Source organism: Argiope bruennichi, chromosome X1 (assembly GCF_947563725.1).
Source record: "Argiope bruennichi chromosome X1, qqArgBrue1.1, whole genome shotgun sequence".
NCBI classification, from domain to species: Eukaryota; Metazoa; Arthropoda; class Arachnida; order Araneae; family Araneidae; genus Argiope; species Argiope bruennichi.
Window position 1 is genome coordinate 83833848 of NC_079162.1, and position 19934 is coordinate 83853781.

The 19934-nt window shown below is 29.3% G+C and overlaps 1 protein-coding gene across 1 annotated transcript; it reads left to right on the forward strand.

Moving 5' to 3' along the window:
- The first annotated feature begins 276 nt into the window (after positions 1-276).
- LOC129959309 (uncharacterized) lies at positions 277-12158 on the forward strand. The gene is made up of 4 exons (XM_056072126.1): positions 277-454; positions 6785-7185; positions 7960-8092; positions 11931-12158. Exons 1-4 carry the CDS (start codon positions 431-433, stop codon positions 12156-12158), a joined length of 786 nt encoding a protein of 261 aa, XP_055928101.1. The 5' UTR covers positions 277-430.
- Positions 12159-19934: the final 7776 nt, after the last annotated feature.

The window sequence follows — 19934 nt, forward strand, 5'->3', positions numbered from 1 at the left end:
TTGCAATATTTAGTATCATCTGCTAAATCATTCAATAGGTTCATCATCAAAAAAACATGGGAAAGAGGCAATGAAAGGCAGACAATCACCAAGTGCAGCAATTCCTTGAAAGGATCGATAATCCTGCTCCTCCCTGTAGTTATTACATTAACCTGATTAAACGTTTCGACGTGCTGCGATATGCGATGCGTGTCACAGTTTCAAGGCTGGACAGCCAAACAAACGCGTACTTCTAACGGCAATCGACAGAAATAGTCCTGCCATCATTCAGTAATTGTCACACAGGTAGCAGCTTCAGGTTATACGAATGCGAACCAAAGGAAATCTTCTTGAAATTCCGTTTAGCCATCTGCGAGACAACGAGAATTGAGAATTGACTTCGGTGTGGTTTAGAAATGATAAAATCTGAAACAACATTTTGTTTTGAAAAATGCTGCATACAAGATTGGTAAAGGTAAGTTTTGTACTATATTATATCATTTTAATAGAATACTAATGAATAACAATATGCGTATACAAATATGCGTTCTAAATCAAAAGTCTAATCTTTCATACAGCATCTTAAATTTATTGAATATACTTGATATTAAATTTAGTGAATTGGTAATCATTACACAGGTAAACACATACTTCGCTGCCAGGAAGTTTTTAGCTGATTTTAGGTGAGTTTCATGACTATATACATAAAATATGACTATAATTTCTGAGCTCATCAGTTTTTGTTTGTAAGATATTACGGCAATGCTATTTAAGTTGAACCATTAAGTTAAGCATAAGATATAAGCGTTAAATGAAACGTTCTTCTCGATATATTTATTATGCAAATAATTTAATTGATTAGTTAAACAAAACACTCTTGTAAATCTACACCAATTTAATTAAAAATTAGACGTGAAAAGAATTCAATGAAAGCAAAAGAAAAAGATTTTTTCCCCTGAAAGATTAATTGAGCAATCTTGAATGAACTTTACGCAGCAATAATTTGCCATCGTATGAGAATCCATCTATCTACCTTAGTATTGATTCTTCATTTCCTTTATATTTTAGTGAAATCGTTTGCCTACATTCATAATTGCTCATTAGTTATCACCAAGAAATTAAGAAAGCTGCCGAAATGGCTCATAGAATAATGTATATGCTCGTACAGCAATCAAGGATTTGAGGCTGTTAAGCTTGTTGTTAACTAAATCAAAATAGTTTACAGTCTTATGACTGCCCAAAACAGTTTTAGACCGCAAAGACAAATAAGATACACACTTCTCCCTCTATCTCATTCACAGAATCCAAGAAATGGCAGATTAAGCGACTAAAAGTTTTTTTCTATTCATTCCTGGTATTTTTTGTCTTGTGTATGCAAACCAAAGAATATCCTGACCATAAGCTTTCATAAGGCTATAACATTAACTCTAGCTTTATGCAGCTGAGGCAATTATATCTCGACCGATTAAGTATTCACGAATGAGATTTCGTTCTCCATTAACCATGTTTTCGCTATGTCACTGTTTTTTTATCCTCTGGTATCGTTTGGTTCTGCAATATCCTAACCACAAAATGCAAGGATATTTCATGTGGTTCCCTTACTGACAAAAGGGAAAGTTAATCATTGTTAAAACCACACAAATTATCCCCTGTTATTCTTAACTTAATTTTCTCCATGCCAAAGCTATGGTATTATATTGTTGTTTTTATTTATCATAGAGACTGCGATTCCCCTGTTCAAGGAACAACTTGTTAATTAAGGTTTTAAATATTTTATAGTTTAAGAATAATTGAGAAAAACTGCTTACATATTTGAAATCAGGGCCCCAAATATAGTAAAAATAGGTTTTAAAAACTTCAGGAACCAAATCAAAAAAAAATTTAAAAAATTTGGTGCTTTCTGTCATTAATAATAGTAAATAAGTAATAATCATTTTCAAGAGAATGCTGTTTATTAAAAAGTCTTCTAAAATTTTCTATCAATGTTAACATTTAAACGTAAAAATACATTAAATTGTACAAAACTACTTATGCTTAAATGTCATAAATTTCAAATGAGAAGATTGCCAAAATTAAATTAATAAACTCTTTTCATTGTTCTTCCCAAATCACAAAATATCTTAATTACTTAGTAATCTCTTGGAAAGAAATCTAATTTTTGCGTAATTTGTTGTATAGTTTTTTCAGTTGCTCTTGCTACAAATTTTAAATTCATCTGCAAAGGGATATTAAATGTTATTTTTAAAACCTTTTCCGTACTTGAAGATTTCAAATTGTTTGAATCGAGCCTTTTCGCAAACATTTGAAAGTAGTTGATTCAAGTGAAGTCATGAAAAACCTTATAACGTCACGCTTATACTCTTCCTTATAAAATTATTTTTTTTACCACGAAAATAGCTGATGAATTCCAAAATTGAGTTTTCGAGACTTGATAAGCAAATATTAAGTGATTATGAATTCATAGCATTTCAGCAAATCGCTTATAGAATTCGTCTTATGAATTGGAACATTATTCTAAAGAAATTTTCACCGAGTTTGAATTCATCAAAGCGTAGTGAATTATTGTATTTTTTGGCGTTGGTAGAATTGGGCGAGACAGTTGAGAAAATTATAGCCAGCCAGTTAATTATAAAATGAGTAATAAAAGGATTTTTTTGCAATATTATTAATAAACTTTTAATTATACATTTATACAAATGTAAAAAAAAAACAATAACCTCTGGATTGCAAATTTTTTAACACAAAAAATTGATTGATTGCTGTTACTTTCAAAGCTTCGATCTACCTCTTGCTCTGAACTTTCGATTGCGTGCAATTAGAAATTCGATTGTATAACGAACGCATCAGTAATTAAAAAGAATGCATTAAACTTTAGATTACGATTTTTTTTTTGGAATATTTTCAGAAAAAATACAGAAGTGCTTTCCCCCTTTTCGATTCATTGTAAAATCATATCTTTTGTTCAAAAGATATTATTCTTTTCAACGTATGTAATCAATCTAGCGATAACACATAATGTTATGCATTAGAACAGGGGAGTGTGTAGGATGATTAAAAACCTCACAGATCAACTACGTAAGGGAAAGTTTACTGATACACTTTACCAGGCTGAGGAAAATATTTATCGGCACATCAGCAGTATAATACCTGGAGAAAAAATTATATATGTGCTTATTTTCAAAATATTAAAATTATTACTTCACTTATGGATGGATATGATCATTATATGATTAAAAATTTATAAAACATAGTATGAAATAAAATTTGTGGAAATAATTGGCATAATTCATTTGTTGATCAATTTTCATTGCGCGTGGTTTATGCAAAAGTGTCATAAATTATAAACAGTCTTATTTCTTTTTCCGTAAATTGTTGCAGATTAAACACATAAAGTTATTTTTTTAAGCGACTAATCACAAAAATGTGCGAGATTTTCTAAATTTTGCCTCGTACGAATTTTAATTTAGTATAAAATATAGCAGGAAAATAAATATATATATATTTTTGTAATCCTCAGTATTCGAATGCAGTTCTAAAATACATTTGTGATATTTTTTATAATTCATCAATATGTATTCTGGTTGTACTCGAAATATCATTAGTGTCTGAACTTTTGTGTCAGAATGCTTTCGAATAAGGTATTTGACAGCTTTTAAAATATGAAACCTTCCTCATTTCTTGTTTCTTTAGCTGTTATAACATATATAATATACATTACTTCTATATATGCATTAATTCTACATATTTCATACATTATGTAAGCTTTTTTAATTTTGTTAACCGCAGAAGTTGTTCTATTTGATAAGCAAAATTTAAAATTTGTAAAGAAATGTCAAAATACGGAATATCTTAAAACGTATAAGTTCTATGGTAATTGAAAAAAAATTTAAAACCATGAAATAATTTATTTATGTGGATGTTAAAATAAACGCACTAACTGAAGTTAGCTTACGGAATTTATCCTTTTGAGCCAAAGGATGTTCAAATACATCAAATAAATATTTTTATCCCATCCAAGTAGGAATACATTATTTTTAACTGATTGTCGTCATGCTGTCTGAAGTTCACAATCGATTCTTTCCTGTTTACATATCAGCTGACGCACACCCTATGATCTGATTATTTCTTTATTAAGCTCAGATATTTTATCGAGATCTATTAAAATATGTTTTCCAAGTTTATTATTAAACAAGGCAACCAAAACTTTTCTAAATTAAATCTGTTTAGTGTCTTATTGTGTTTGTTCTGTAGTTTAGCTACAAAAAATTAACAAATTAATAATGCCAAATTTAATTTGCTTACAGTGCATATAATATAAAATGTATTTGAGGAAAGATCAACAATAATTTTGAAAATTACAAATATATGAACATGCATCGCCTTCATTTTAGTTAGTTTAGAGAAGATGAGATAAAATATTCCAAATGGTGCTGTTTAAATAATACGGCAATCGAACTGACAAAAACAGCGCAGTAAAGACTGCAAAAACATATTAGTATGCAAAACGGCAGATGGTTTTGATTTATCTTACATCCGGAGATTTCACATAAAATTTTGTAGCAGTCTGGAATTCTCTTAATATGTTTGATGAATCGTTGTTAAACAAGTCATCTACTCGAGGCTTTTCGGCGTTTGGAAATGTACTTTTCGTGTTAGGTTTAATCTTCGTTATTTTCATTAGTTTTCCTAATATTTTACCTCGCTTCAACCGAATTTAAGGATTTTAAAGAATTCTAATCAAAATTCCTTTTATATTCATGTTATAATTTATCAGTTTTTAAGGATGATTATTTTTTGTATTAGACAAAATATATTTTTGAAATTTTAGTTTCGATTATAATTTTTTAAGAATCACAATATTGAGCAGTGTGTTTTGAATAATGAATAATATGGATATTTGAATCGCATAGGACAAAAAACCTATTTTCTAACCTCTACGTTCAAATATCGCTATACTCACTCGGAGGTTTCAGGAAATCCTGATTCCTCTGTCAGAGATGAAGTACATCGAAGGAAAAAATGTATCAGGAGAGAAATTTTCTTTAAAAACGTTTTTGCAAATTTCTGCCTTTTCTTTATTTCACTTGAGACAAGATTTAGTGTACAGACATGGATAGTTGAGTCCTAGACGCTGTTAAGCATAAATGACCACAGTCGCCAACATTTTTTAAAGCATAAAATGTCGTTGCCTTTGGTTAATAGTACAGCAGCAAATCACAAAATTTGAAAATTGATCTAAAGAATATGTGTCGTGTTTGCAAGATGCATCTAAACCGCAAACATTATTATAATTACAATTATATCTGTACAATTATCGAGGTGATGAAGCATTTTAAGAAATGAACAGATTGACATAAACTGCATACATTCTACTTTTGTCAACATTTGTATGCGAAAGAAGCTTCAATATATTTCGAATTGCTAAAAATTATATGTGCAGTACTCTGATTCGGAACAGGCTTCAAAGGTTCATGATCTTTGGAGTGCATAATAGTAGGTCAAATAAATTAAATTTGCATCACACAAAAGAAAAGTTTGAAAAAATGTATCCAAAAGGCCAAATTTAATTGCACTAATGACTTTAGGATCTACTATCCCTATGAACTGATTTATTATATTTCCCAATTGAACATAACAAATTTGTCCATTTGTGGTTATGCCAATTTTGCACAACAACATTTTTCATCACAATTCAAATGCCTATTTTTTACAATCTGAAATGTATCGTGGATGTCTAGAAATGATCATAAAACTATACTATTTTCTTGTAAACATTTAAATTAGATAAATGCTTCTCTCGCTTTTAAATATATCGCATATACTTTAATATTCTTACTTGTAAAATCTTTGCAATGAATGGATACTAAGAATGTTAAAATGACACTAAAAAAAGTTGCTGAGATATGCAAATAACTCATTTTATCGTAATTGATTTATAATTTGACAATCAGATCCTGTTTAGAGTTTTATTTGAGACTGAGTCAGAATTTAAAATAGCCCTAATTCAGGAAATAAAATTATATGATTCGTGGCTATCTTTTTCAATGTGTTGGGGTAATTATTTCTTTTGAAATGTATTCAATGAGAATAATAAGTTACAAAGAAAAGAAATTATCAAAAGATTTTGATAATTACCGTTCACGCGACAGTCTTTTCAACTAGAAGGTGATTAAAGATTTGGCAAAAATTTGAGTGTCACTATTACATTCCTCAACCCATATAGCAAGTCGAGTGCCCCCATCCTATCGGGAAGGCAATAAGTCCCAATTTGACAGATTCTAATACCACTCCCAGCAATACTAATTCTTGGTCGTCAATATTTCGTATCAAATGAAGAAATCTTAGTAATTTATTTCTTGTATTCAGAAGTATTGAATATGAGATTATACCCATCGCAATATTACTTTTAATTTAAAAAATCAAATAAGAAATAAAACAGATTATTTTATCTAAATATCAAATTTTCTTAGATGTTCCATTAAAACCGTTCATAATTTCTCATCTTTGTATATACTAGAAAAAAAAATTAGAGATTTAAAAAAAATTGTAAATTAAACATTAAACATTTTTCTTAATAATAATAATAATGGATTAAGATTTAACTTCATACTCTAAAGCTGCTTAAAAGCACTGAATTTTTATCTATTTTCTGCCTGCCATAGATCGTCCCAAAATTGCCTATAGTCTCAAGTAGTTTTCTATTGATGTTAAAATAGTTTTTACATAAAAATCATTTCAAACATTTGTTGCATGAGATATATGGAATAAAACAGTTAAAAAATAAAACAGAAATTAGTTCTTGCAGTTGGCAGAACCCAGGACACCAAAAGGAGCCACAGATGATGACAGTGAAATTGGCTACCCTAGGGCAGGTAATGTGCCACCACCTCTATTTTCCAAAGCATCCACTCCCGAATCGGACGAACCATTTGATGATCCGTACGATGCCAAGTTCTCGACTCTCAATTATCAGATGAAAAGCTCATTTACCGAAACCGGCAATACAGAAACGCGTTTCTTTTGGATGATTGATCTCATGTCCTTCCACCAACTCTTCCGACTTTATGCGAAATATGGAGACACCAACAAATCTGGAGAAACAATGAGCCTTACTAACAGCGACAGATGGCTGCGGCAGGCAAAAATTATTGACAACAGAAGAATTAGTACAACAGATACTGGAATATATTTCAAACAAGTTGCAAAGTAAGTTTCCTTTTAATAAGATGAAAAATATGTAAAGATATTTGGCTCAATGGGGCAATATTTACTAAAAATGTATTATTATATAATTATATATATTTTTTTAACCAATCTAAACCTACACCATTCGATCAGAAATGTGAATATATGCCAAAAAATGCTAGAATTAAATTTATTGCTTCTAGACCTACCTTTGAATTTACATGAACTGCTACATCTATACATGATTTGTATTTTGTCGGAATAAACCAACAAGGTGCAATTTATGCGTAGATCCCCACTGTTATTGTGGTTACGCGCTGTTCATAGTTATAATTATCAAGCAGGCTTCACTCTTTAATAAGTAAAATGCTAAATAATATTAATAAATAAATTTTAGGGTTATTTATCAAATAGAAAGGTTATTAGTATCAAACAAGTTTTGATGCTAATAAATCTATTCCTGAGAAACAATCCTATTATAAAGAAGTCTATGTATAAGTTCCTATTTATTCCCATATTAAAGAAACATCCAATCACTTTATAACTTAAAGAAAATTTATTTCTTTAACATTTAAATTACGTTTATGTAATATGAAATGTATATTAAAGAAAGTATGCTGAATGATACTCTAAATTATAAGATTTATATTTTGATTGGATTTCTTTCTGATCTTAAATATGCATCAGAAAAATTTAAATAAAAATTGTATTTAATGCAAATATGTAAACAGTATCTTTAAAGTTATATCTTGAAATTATAAAGTGTTTCATTATAATACATGCATCTCTTTTCAGATTCAAGAAATCTCTAAATTTCAGTTCTTATCAGACTTTTCTCGAGCTTTTAGCTAAGAAAAAGAATTTAAATTTGAGCGAAATGAAATACAAAATGGTCACAGCTGGTCCTCCTGAAACATATAAAATGACAGTATGTTCATTATTGATTTTATTATATATATATTTATGAAAATTATTTCTAATCATTGCATTTTTTATTAATTCGTCAAATTACCTTTCTAGATGAAATTCATGAGCTTCGATACTTGAGGGAAGGACAGCAAATTATTAAGATTTTTTTTTCTTAAATTCCAGTTTGAGTTATTTAGCTTCATGATTCTGCTATTTTTCCTACTGTCTATTTAGAAGATACATTCTGTTTAACGCATTGCTGCTTTGATTCGCAGAATAAAATCCATAGAATTCTAATACATTTGTGGATTCTATGAAATTTTCATGTCTAATTATCTTTTATTCATGGCTTAGTTTATGAGTTGAGCGATACGATAATACTTATCGGTATACTTATGATGATCGGTATATGATAATCGGTATACTTATGATACATCGGTTTATCAGTAAATTGGCTAATTTATACTTAAAAAGACTTCAAAGTGTTGAGATGGACGGATAAAAAGAATCCATTCGAAAGGACAAAGAATCAAACTTAAATATCTATTTTTAACTGCAGTGACATAAAAAATTGACAGTAACAGGGAAAGTTATGTGGAATATCACTACTTGTAAGTAAATAATCCTGAATATAGCTTTATGCGCTTTAAAGTAATTGCCGAATTTCAACAAAATTTCATTGCCATATTTCAACAAAATTCGCCTTTAAATAATAGTAATATATTCTGTTTTATGAAACTCTATCTTAATCAGATGTAATATTCTACCCTAAACTATCTCGTAAACTCTCTAACAAAGGTAGAATCTCTTTTTTACGCATAAAATTGCGGATCTTTAGCAAGGCCGTGAAAGCCCCGATTGCTTGGATTTTATGTTCAGAGTCCCAAACATGAGATTTGTGTATTTTATACAACAGTTAAGAAAACCGGTCCTTGTATGTTAATCACATAACACTGGCGAACAATGATTATGAAATCTCGGTTTTCGGCATGAATCTAGCGTTTTTACCGAATCTAGCTTGCTATTTTTGATGGATTCATTTTAGATTAATTGTTGGCATGCGGTTAATGCCCAAGTATCAGAAAATCGAATACGTATTTCGGACGCCTGTTTTTCGACCGACTGATAAAAATTCGGCTTAGAATTACAATTGTAGTCATAAGATCACTGCCAAAGTCGTTGCGTCTTTGGATTATCGAGTTTGGAATCATGTAAAAATACAGACTGACAGATGACCAAACCTGAAACAGATTTGGTTCAAAATGTGATAAGAATCTGCATTTTAGATGCTAAAATTGTGAACCAAGCTTTGTTAACCCAAAATGTTATGTTTTGAATTATCACATTTACAGGCATACAAAAGAACAGATCGACAGACGGTCAACCCTTCACCGGATTTTGTTCAAAATTGGATGCAAATCTACATTTCGGATACTAAACCTGTGTACCAAATTTTATCCACCTAGATATTGCTTTTTTTAAAAATGTAAATATCGTTTTTCAATTTTTGTTTTCTTCAATTTTATGTATAGATATAATTAAGTACCTATTCTGCAGCCTGAGATCCAGTGTTGTTCGGATTTTAAATCAAATTTCAGTGACTTTTTTAGCCTTGAATTTTACAAATATTGTCGGAGACGTCGAAAATGGGATATGATAATATTTGCGTGTTTGAAAGTAGTTTTCGGTGGAATCAATTATTCTCACTTATGAAAGGAAATGAGTTCCTTCTCAGATCTAGAATTACTGATACTCATCTGGATTAGTTTGAAATTAATTCGTGTGGTAAAAATAACCCTCGAAGTAAAAATAGTTGCGAAAAAGAGGTGTCAGGAGGAAAACATTTAACTTTACTGTCGTCCTTGTCCTTTTTTTACTTTCTCGTATACGAAGTATGGAGAAAGTATTGTAATCTTCGGAAATTCGAAGAGATTTTTAAGAATCCAGACCTTCCTGAGGTCGAAAAACACGTTTTTGACATCGTGATCAGAGACAGACAAATCAAAAACGCTTTGAACAAGACGACTTGTATTTGGAATCCAAACCAAATTTGTAAGTTTCTATCAAATTTTGAACAAAATTCGTTACACGGTTGACCATCTGTCTGCATTTCCCCATGCATGTACACGTAATGATTTAAATCAATGAAATATATTAATGAATCAATGAAATCAATGTATATTATCTTATTTTAATTGTAGTTTTGTGTCAAATTTTGATGTTAATTTATTGGTAAAAAGTTATCAAAAATGCTTATTCTCTGGATAGACTCAGAAAGAAATGCTAGATTCCCGCCAAAGGTGTATATTTCTTAAATTATCTTCAACCAATGGCATGATAAGAATTAGCGGCATTACTTAAGTTCCACAATTTTATGCGGAAGAAAGGGGATAAGACTTTTATTGGAGAATATGCAAGAAAGCGTAAAGGAGATCACTTCCGCTGGTTATACAATGTTTCTGTGTGAGGCATAGAAAGATCTGACCTGGCTTTATTTCTGTAAAAATCAATTACACAGCAAATTTATATGTAAAAAATTTTTTAAATCCCACATATACTTAGAACCTGTTTATTTAGTCAGTATTGCTTTTGAGTTTGATACATTAGATCTAGAAGACTTAGTGCTAGTTCAGAAGTTACCCACATCAACTAAAAGTAATTAACTACATGCGAATATAGTTTCATTTTCCAGTAATTCTATTTCCTGTATTGTAAAAAAGTGTTTTTTTCACAAGTTATCAATGTATTTTCTTTCATCAAAGTGTTCACTGGCTGCGGTAGGAACGAATATAGCTCATCGATTACCTATGTGATCTTTTTCTTTTCTTTTTTTTTTCCCTTAGTCTAGACTAAAGATAACATCGTACTGATTATCAGCTCTATGGTACTGACGGGCATCTGAATGGATTCAATTTAGATTTCGTTAAATTTCCTATTATATCCACTATGAAAATATTTAAACCATTCATATCACTAGGCATTAGAAGGTACAACGTACTTATTTCAAATTTTCATTTGAAATGGCAAACGTATTAATTTAGTTGAAAAATGTATTGAGTTTTGAAATGCATGCAAAGTATTGTGGGAAAAGGCAACGACCAGCATTAATATACGAAATATATTTATTAAGATTAAAGGACAAAGAACAAAACATTACTAACATAGAACATAAAAAGATATTTGAGCGTGAGCTGTCTTACAGTCTCACTACCCAACTCTCGTCTGCCAATAATGGCGGGAAAGCATCATGTGATTAATGACGCAAGATGGCCAACGTGGCGCCATCAGGAGACGAGATATGTTAATTGTTCCCACAGTATAGTGGTAGAAAATATTTAATTTTAAAGCCCGAGTAAATATCAGGTGAAGAACGGCAGTTGAGTAATATAGCTTAGTAGTTGTTGGCAGTTGTTAATATCTATAATTAAAGCGATAGCTGCAACAAAAGGTCATCACAGCTACAAGTAATTTTAAAAAAATTCGCCAGTGATTCAAACCGTATAGAATGAATTTTACAAAGAAAGAATTACTATCTATGACATTTTAAGAAATATGTGTCTATGAATGCATTCAAATATAATGAATTTCGATATAATTTAAATAGGTTATTGAATTAATTTTCGCTATATGTAGATAATTCTTACATTGGTTGCATGCTATTGCATAGTAAAAGATATCATTTGCCAGAGAATGACTTGTCTTGTATAGCATCAAAATACACATGCATTAATTTATTACCTACAAAGAAATTTTTGAATGATTTTAAAAATGAAGTATTTTCTTCCACAAATTGAATGCAAAGAAAATATTTATTAGTTTTGTTTCATCCATTTTAATCTTATTATCTCTTTTTTTAGGATGTGGATAACAGAAATGCCGTTCTGAATGTTAGTGAGCAACGACCAAGAGCAAGAGGTTATAGAAGAATTAAAAGACGGGAAACCGTTAAAAGAACTTATGATGAGTTTTTTAGCAACTGCCAGTGCCAACACGGTTATAGCTCGCAAATAAGTTACAGCTTCCCGGATTCATTGCCAATGCCAGCAGCGCCAGAGGACGAAGAAGATTGGTTTCCCGAAGAATAAAAATTATGTACATTTCATATTTTTCTTTATAAACTGATCACCTACATGTAAATTAAATTTTCTTTTATACATATTATTTTCAATCGTAATCTTAGACGATATTTGATTGTTATTCTTGTTGTGTTGTGATTTATGGCACTTTACAAGCCCGCTGACAGTTAGTTATCTGTCAGCGATGTAAGCCGAATGAGAGTTTTTTTTTTAATAGCGCCAACTAGTGCCAAGAGTACGACTTAGCTACTCGCGTCACAGCCCTTTTTACGGGGCAGACTTCATTCATGCCTTTCATTCACTCATCCATAGATCGTAATTTAGACCTGAATCAGATAAAGATCACCTCTGAACCAGTACCCCCAGTGGTATTACTCTCGACATGGAGGACTTTGTGACCACCACAGATTTATGCGTGCGCCAACCACCACAAACACCGAGAGTCTTCGGCCGGCCGGTTTGAAGTCGCGCCCCAAGGTAGGCGAATCCAGCGCTCTACCAACCAGGCTATTCCGGCCCACGATTGTTATTCTTGATTAGTCTGATTTCTTAAAATTAAACCATTGGTTTCGAAATGCATCATCTGTACTTCCTATTATATTGATCATTTCAGTATAAATATTTAGGTATCGCATATATATTCTATTTAAAAGGTCAAAAGGAAAAATTAAATATTTTTTTACATGATTTAGTTTGAATTTGTTTATTGGTATGAATTTAGATTTTCCATTTACTGTAAAGATTTCAATGGGAGTTAACGTAAAGTATTATCATTTCAAGTTGAAGAGATTGTCGTTACTTTACATCCATGTAAGGTAATAAAATAAAGAAAAAGCGTGAATAAATGTGAAATTAGCCCAAATATTAAATGTAATGGCTATTTCTTCAGCTTGAATGCATACAAAGTCGTTTAAATCGTACTTTACTAATTAGGAGGGTTATGTAAGGTATTCTATGAGTCCAAATGAAACGAAACTCGAACAGATGTGCTCGCTATTTATTTAAATGGGAAAAAAAATACAAAAATTGGAAGAATTAAAAAAAATCAACTTAAGCTTATTCCCAAAGATTTGAATGACTTAAGAGATAAAAAAGGATGGGAAGCTCTACAAAAGCTTTAAAAAATCACAGGGCCTTATTTTTTTGAAAAAGCGAGATCTACAAGAATTCATATCTATTCGGAACATAACAGTACTATGGCAGATTGACGTTTTTTTTAATCTTCGAACTTCAACAATGTCGATGTATTCAGGGAACAATATGTATGCAAAATGTTTCACCTCACTACATAGCCCGAGCTGTTCGACGTTTATTGTGACAAACTTGAAATAACAGCTGATCACGAGCGAGTGATCAGCTGCTATTTCATTACAACTCGGCTTCTTCATTAACCTAATTTCACTCCATGCGACTTCAAGTGACAGAGCTACATCATACATAGCTAAAACATCAGATTTATCGCGAAAAACCTGCGTACATTTTACATTTTTTATTAAATAAATAGCGTACGCATCATCTGAAATAATTATTATTCAAATTTCTTATTATTTGGACTAAAAGAATGCCCTTGTCTATCCTCTGAATTGGTGCAACTCTGCATTAAGGGAATATTTTAAATTTCTTCAGTTCGCGATCGCTTTTCCCTTCAAAATTTCTTGCACGGTCTCAAACATATCGAAAAAAAAAATCAGTTAATAATAATAAAAAAAAAAAAAAAAAAAATCCCCACAATGCAAACAAATAACATCAAAGAAATTAATTTCAAGGAATTATTTTAGATCAAGCTCTTTTTTAAAAAAATAGGGGAAGAAGTGACTTTTTGAAGAATCTGTCTGAAGCATATGCTATTCGAAATTTCTGCGCCACCGTAACTCATCAGTGCAATTCATAGTTTCAAGAAGTCCAGCTCAAAAAGAATGGTGAGTTAATATGCTGTGCCCCAAAATACCTTCCTATATAAGATATCCTTAATTGGGGAAGATACCTCAATCAGAGGTTAAACTATTCACCTCTTGATTCCTTTCCGAGAGGAGAAAACTTCATTTACTTATTTTCATTTAAAAATTATAAAATAAACAAGAAAGTAAAATATTAATTTATGGTAAATAAGAAAATATTCAATGTAAAACAATTATTAAGATTAATTCAATGAAATAATTCAATTCTAGTCATCACTATACCTTAATATAAATAAGTCATTGTAGCTATGTATATATAATATATATATTACATAATATGTTCACGTCTCCTCGTAACCGACTGGGATTCGATTTCAGCCAAACTTTTCACACTTATTATTTAAAACAAGAAGAATTTTGTTAACTTTTCAAAGCGTAAAAGTTAATTAAATATTCTATTAATTAGAAATTGATCAAAATTTTGCCGTTTTTCTGTAGTAACTTTGGAGCAAATTATTTTATAAGAAGTAATTTTACTATCTTAAAATTCAAAATTTAACCTTTTAAGCGATATCCATTTCCTTTATGTACAATTTTTCTTCAATTATTATTAATTCTTTTAAAATATATGCAGATGATTTTGAAATACGGTAACAGTAAGACTCTGATTTACTATATCACTATTTTTTTTTAATTTCTATTTCATATCTTTTGGAAATTTTTTATTGGTTCAAAGAAATTATTTAACAGTCCTAAAAGAACTGAAAGAAAGAAATTATGTATCCTTCGTCACACGTGTCCAAGATTCAAAAGCAGTCATTCAAAGAGTTTGGTGTAATACAAAGATTGTGTGTAATTTAATAATTTCTACAAAATTAGTTTTTACATCTAAAATGTCACAAATGAGTGTATTTTAATTCTGAGCAATGACGGGGATATCAACTAGCATGCTTATAAATATTTAGAATTTGTCTTAAATGTTTAACAATTACCGCGTTTAGATACTTTGAAATCAAAATAGTAAACAGTATAATTATTTACGTGTGAGCTCAAGTAAGTGCTGAATTTTTCCAAGTAAAGTAACTTGATTGTTATCAGACTTTTCGGTTTTAAATGTTTATTTGTAAGTACGAGGCAATAATACTTGAAACAGTGCTGCATATATATATATATATATATATATAATATTTGAATTTTTAAACTTCGCTTTATTCCCTCCCGGGTGGCATAATTTATGTACAAGAAGCGAGGGCGAACTGGCGCCCGTTCTCTAGCGATACAAGAGTAGAAAAGGGTAAAGAGACAGAAATATTTACCCTCAATGATTATATAATGTGAGATTCTGATAGGGATTTCTTTACACGTGTCATTTTAGGTAAGGGAAATCTAGAGATGTTCTAAACAAATTCTTTTAAAACAACAAATTTTTATCTCTTCCCTCGGAGAGTGTGAAAGTGCAGATTGAAGCAATTTTAGAGCTCGTGGTGCATTAATTAAATAAAAAAGGTGGACTTGGATCAGGAAATAAGAAAACGTTTTAGAATTAAATTAATATGGGTTAAATTAAGATAAAAATTTGGTAATTAATTAGGATTTACTTATATAATAGTATAGGGGATACTATAATAGTTTAGTGATCTGACACAGTTGTCTTGAAATACGATTTAAACAAACTTCAACTATTTTCACACAGGAATATCTCTTTGATTTAAGCATTTGTCTAAAATATATGTTCAATAATATAATGATAAAATTACCTTATCAAAACACGGTAAGTATATAATTTCCTTAAAATGCATTAATTATACTTTAAAATTAACATAAAACCATTCTAAAAAAACAATTCTAAAACAGACATTGAAAGACTTGTTATCACTAAGCTTATTTCTTTAGTGGTGGCTAGTAAAATTTGAATGAACAACAATCTTTTTCCTTTTGAAATGAATTTTAAGCTTAAATGAAATTTAAAACATCTAAATTTCGTTTAAGATTAAAATTTTCAGAAATAATGATATACAACCAACAAATGCATTAAGCTAGATAACAAGAATAAGGAATTTTTTTTATTTTTAATTTCGAAGTTTGAAATCTTTATGTCACAAAAACAAGCATGCACTTCTTAAAATTTGTGGTTTAACTATTATCATTTTTTTAATGAACTGCTATCATAGTTATGCTGCTTTGGGATTCTGATAATCGATTTTCAGCGAAAGTAAACTTTTTGTTCTTCAAAATCAGTTCTATGAAACAGGTTATCTAAACAGTCAAGGCTATTCGAAACTTAACCATCCAAATGCCTAAAAAAGGTCAATGTACATTTGAAACTATAAACAAAATTCAGTTAACTTTTTGAGTTCATCCATGACTTATCAGTATAAACAATTTACTCAAATTTTTAAAAAACCTGGAATAAAAATTTAAATTTTTCGTTGAAGACAAAAAACTCATTTGAGGTGTAATAAAATTTTTTGAGAGATACAAAAATTATTCCTTAACTTCAGAAAATGTGTTTCTACAGCAATTTGAGCAGACATTTTGATCCTTTGCAATCCGTTGGCACCGCAACGGCAATATGCGCACTTTTCGAATTAACATTCACCGAATAGAATTCAGAATATTAACAATTCTTTGAATTTTGCGTGAGACTTTATCAACTGCTGAATACTCCATTTGAAAATCTTCTGCAGAAGTGCTCAATTCATTATTCTCAGTTCTCTAACAAATAACTTCACAACTAAATAGTCAGATCAAGAAGTTCATTCATCGATTGAATACTTTAGATTTATTCATTTGACAAACTCAATATCATCATTTGATATGGGAAAAATGAGAATTATCTGTTGACTTCAAAACTTCTAAAATAAAATTACATTTATATTTTATTTTAAGTCATTTTATACACTCGGGTAATTTTCACGACTTTTATACAATTCGAACGAAGATATACATGAAAAATATATTCTAGAATTGTTTTAGTCCTAGGACTGCAAAATAGAAGTCAAGCGAAGAATTTATCTCAGTAATACGATATTATTTCATGAAACAATTATCTCCATTATTGCCTCAAGACTAATTCAAATTAATAATTTTTGCAAAATCGCATATTTTTTTATAATTATTTTCAGCTGCCATAAAATATAAAAGATGTTCCCCGAAACAGTTTTTTCTAAATAAAAATAGCATAATGATGCCAATTGACTTGTATGGTTTTTTTAAATCAATCAAATCAAACACTACTTTCCAAATATTTTTTAAAGAATTATCTACAAAAAAGTAATAATCATCACTCTTGGTTCTTGGAAAAGTAGGCATAATTATTCACTCAAAATGAGAACTCATTTTAACGCTCAGATACCGAAGAAATACATTTATAAGTTGATATTCCATAAAAAGAATTGACTTTCGAGAATTCCATACATATATTTTTCAACTGCAGAAAGCAAGAAACGTCAAAATGATGCATAGTCTAGAAAAGTGCACAAGAGGAATCTTCCGGCTGCTAAGAGTCAAAATTTATTTTTTCATGATTCTGAAATATCTTTTTGTTAAAATTATTTAACGTGAAGTACATTTTATTATTTCTTTCTATAAAATATATTTTATTAAACAATTTTTGTAAGCAGGTTTCCCTGCTGTTAGTCATCTTGTTATTGATAATCTTTACGTGAGTAATTTTGATAAGATTAGAGACTGTAATTTTAGAAAAGTTCATAATTTTTTTTTAACCGCAACTTCTATCTACACTTGAAAGTTATCATTCCTATGTAGGACATATTCTCTTTTCATTATAGATTGCTGTTTTGAGTGAAGTTGCTATGAATTTTAATAATTATTTAAAGGATTGTTGGATAAGAAACACTAATTTTATTTCTAATAACATTCCATAAAGTTTCGAAAGAAGTAGAATCACAGACTCAAACTATTACAGACCTATAATAATTATGTAATCTAAAAGGAGCTGATTACAACTGCTTTTTAGTTTTCAAAATGTATTTTACGTTAGTATTTATCTAACTTTAAATCCCAATATTAGATAATGTAAAACTGGTTGAATATACTGTGCAGAAGGAGTGGAAAATAAATTGATAAGTGCAACTATTAGTCGCAATATATATTCTAAAGTACTTGTATATAAACAATCTCTAAGTAAACATATAATTTCTTTGTTTCCCAATGAGTATTTCGTATTAACCACTTAACTGTTTTATTTTCTTTACTATCTAATAAGATGGCACCTTCTATTTTGGAAATATTTTCTTATTTTAATTCAAATGGAAATTCATTGAATACTTGATTTATCTATGTATTCGAAGTAATTTTAATATGGAATTATAATCGTTATGGATGGTTTATTTTTTGCTTATAACTCTCACAATTGGATAAATCGATGCACGTATGGCACTCGGGCAAAACAGTTAAATGGTTAAAGAAATCGGAATTTTTTATGGAGGATTTATTATTACGTTTATGTTATATATGCACAAATATCATAAAAATATGGTACTTAAATATTAAAAAGCAACTAGAATTCAGGTACCGCCTGAAAAATCAAGATATCTAAAATACAGAGCATCAAAAAACTAAGTTTAATAAAGAAGAGGAATGATGTGGAAATAATAAAGAAGATAAGTAATAAAAAATAAGAATACTAAGATTAAGTAATGTGGAAATAATAAAGAAGATAAATAATAAAGATGTGAAAAAGGAAAGTTAGCTACGACAAATTATGTTTAAAACTTAATCAAATGCATTAACACTTCCATAAACGATGCTTAACAAAGCTTCAAGAAGAAACATCAGTATAAAATATTTCATAATCATTTCCTTGCCAGTTAATGGTGAATGGTTTTTTTTTTTTTTTAAATAAAATACTTTTAGCTGATATACTATTTAATGCACAAACTATACATTCCAGTTAACAGACACAATACTTAAAGACATATATAAAATCCTAATTCAAAAATTGAGCTACATTGAACACTTTGTCTTAAATATTCCACCAAATAATATATTTATTTTGAAATGGAAAAAAATTTACATGAATAAAATTTTAAGGGCCTATTTAAATCACATAAATCTTCTGTGCATTAAAAACTTTGAAATGTTAATTTATTTCAAAATGTAAACCATGACTATTTTATTATGCTTCATGAAATAAAATTGTCGATTAATTAAATTTTAGATAAGTATTTCAAACAATATAAGCATGATAATTTATTAAATAATAAGTAAATAAAAATGGGCAAAAGCTACAAAACAAGGCAAACCGATGAAAAAAATTGTAAAATTTTTTGGTCTAATTTTATATTTATTCACATAAATTATTAAAAAGCTAATTCATAAATAAAAAGTATTTCGCATTCACATAAATTAATACTTTTAAAGCTCTACTTTTCTTTAATTAAACTTACAAAAAGCAAAAGATTAATGTTAATATTTTAAATTATAAAATTTTCACTATTTTTTTCTATATCATTTACAGATAGAGTATAAAAAAATAAAGCATTGCTCGATGATTCTACCATTTAAATAATCCAAAATAAATAAAAGAATTATTACGATTAGATGCAATTAATGCTAGCTAAAACGGAAGGCCCACGAACCGTAGTTGAAAAAATGTTTATTTTCTGTTCTCAAGTTTAAAATTCAACATAGCAGTTTATTTGCAGTTAATAAGCTCAATACACCTGCGATTTCTAGGTATTTGGTAACAAAATAGCAAGAACGAAATAATCAAATATCTGTTCACAGTAAAATGTATCTATTAAAACAAATGCATTATATGTTTACTTAAAGCAGTTGGCAATGAATACTTTGTAAACCATGCAAATTATAAATGGTATAGACAAAATAAAATAAAAAATGTGAAATGAAATGTGAAAAGAAA

Bases quoted from the DNA above. Each gene is read 5' to 3' on its own strand.
- LOC129959309 (XM_056072126.1), top strand. From the start codon at position 431: ATGCTGCATACAAGATTGGTAAAG. The intron at 455-6,784 runs GTAAGTTTTGTA...TAGTTCTTGCAG, and splicing joins TGCATACAAGATTGGTAAAG to TTGGCAGAACCCAGGACACC. The intron at 8,093-11,930 runs GTATGTTCATTA...CTCTTTTTTTAG, and splicing joins CTGAAACATATAAAATGACA to GATGTGGATAACAGAAATGC.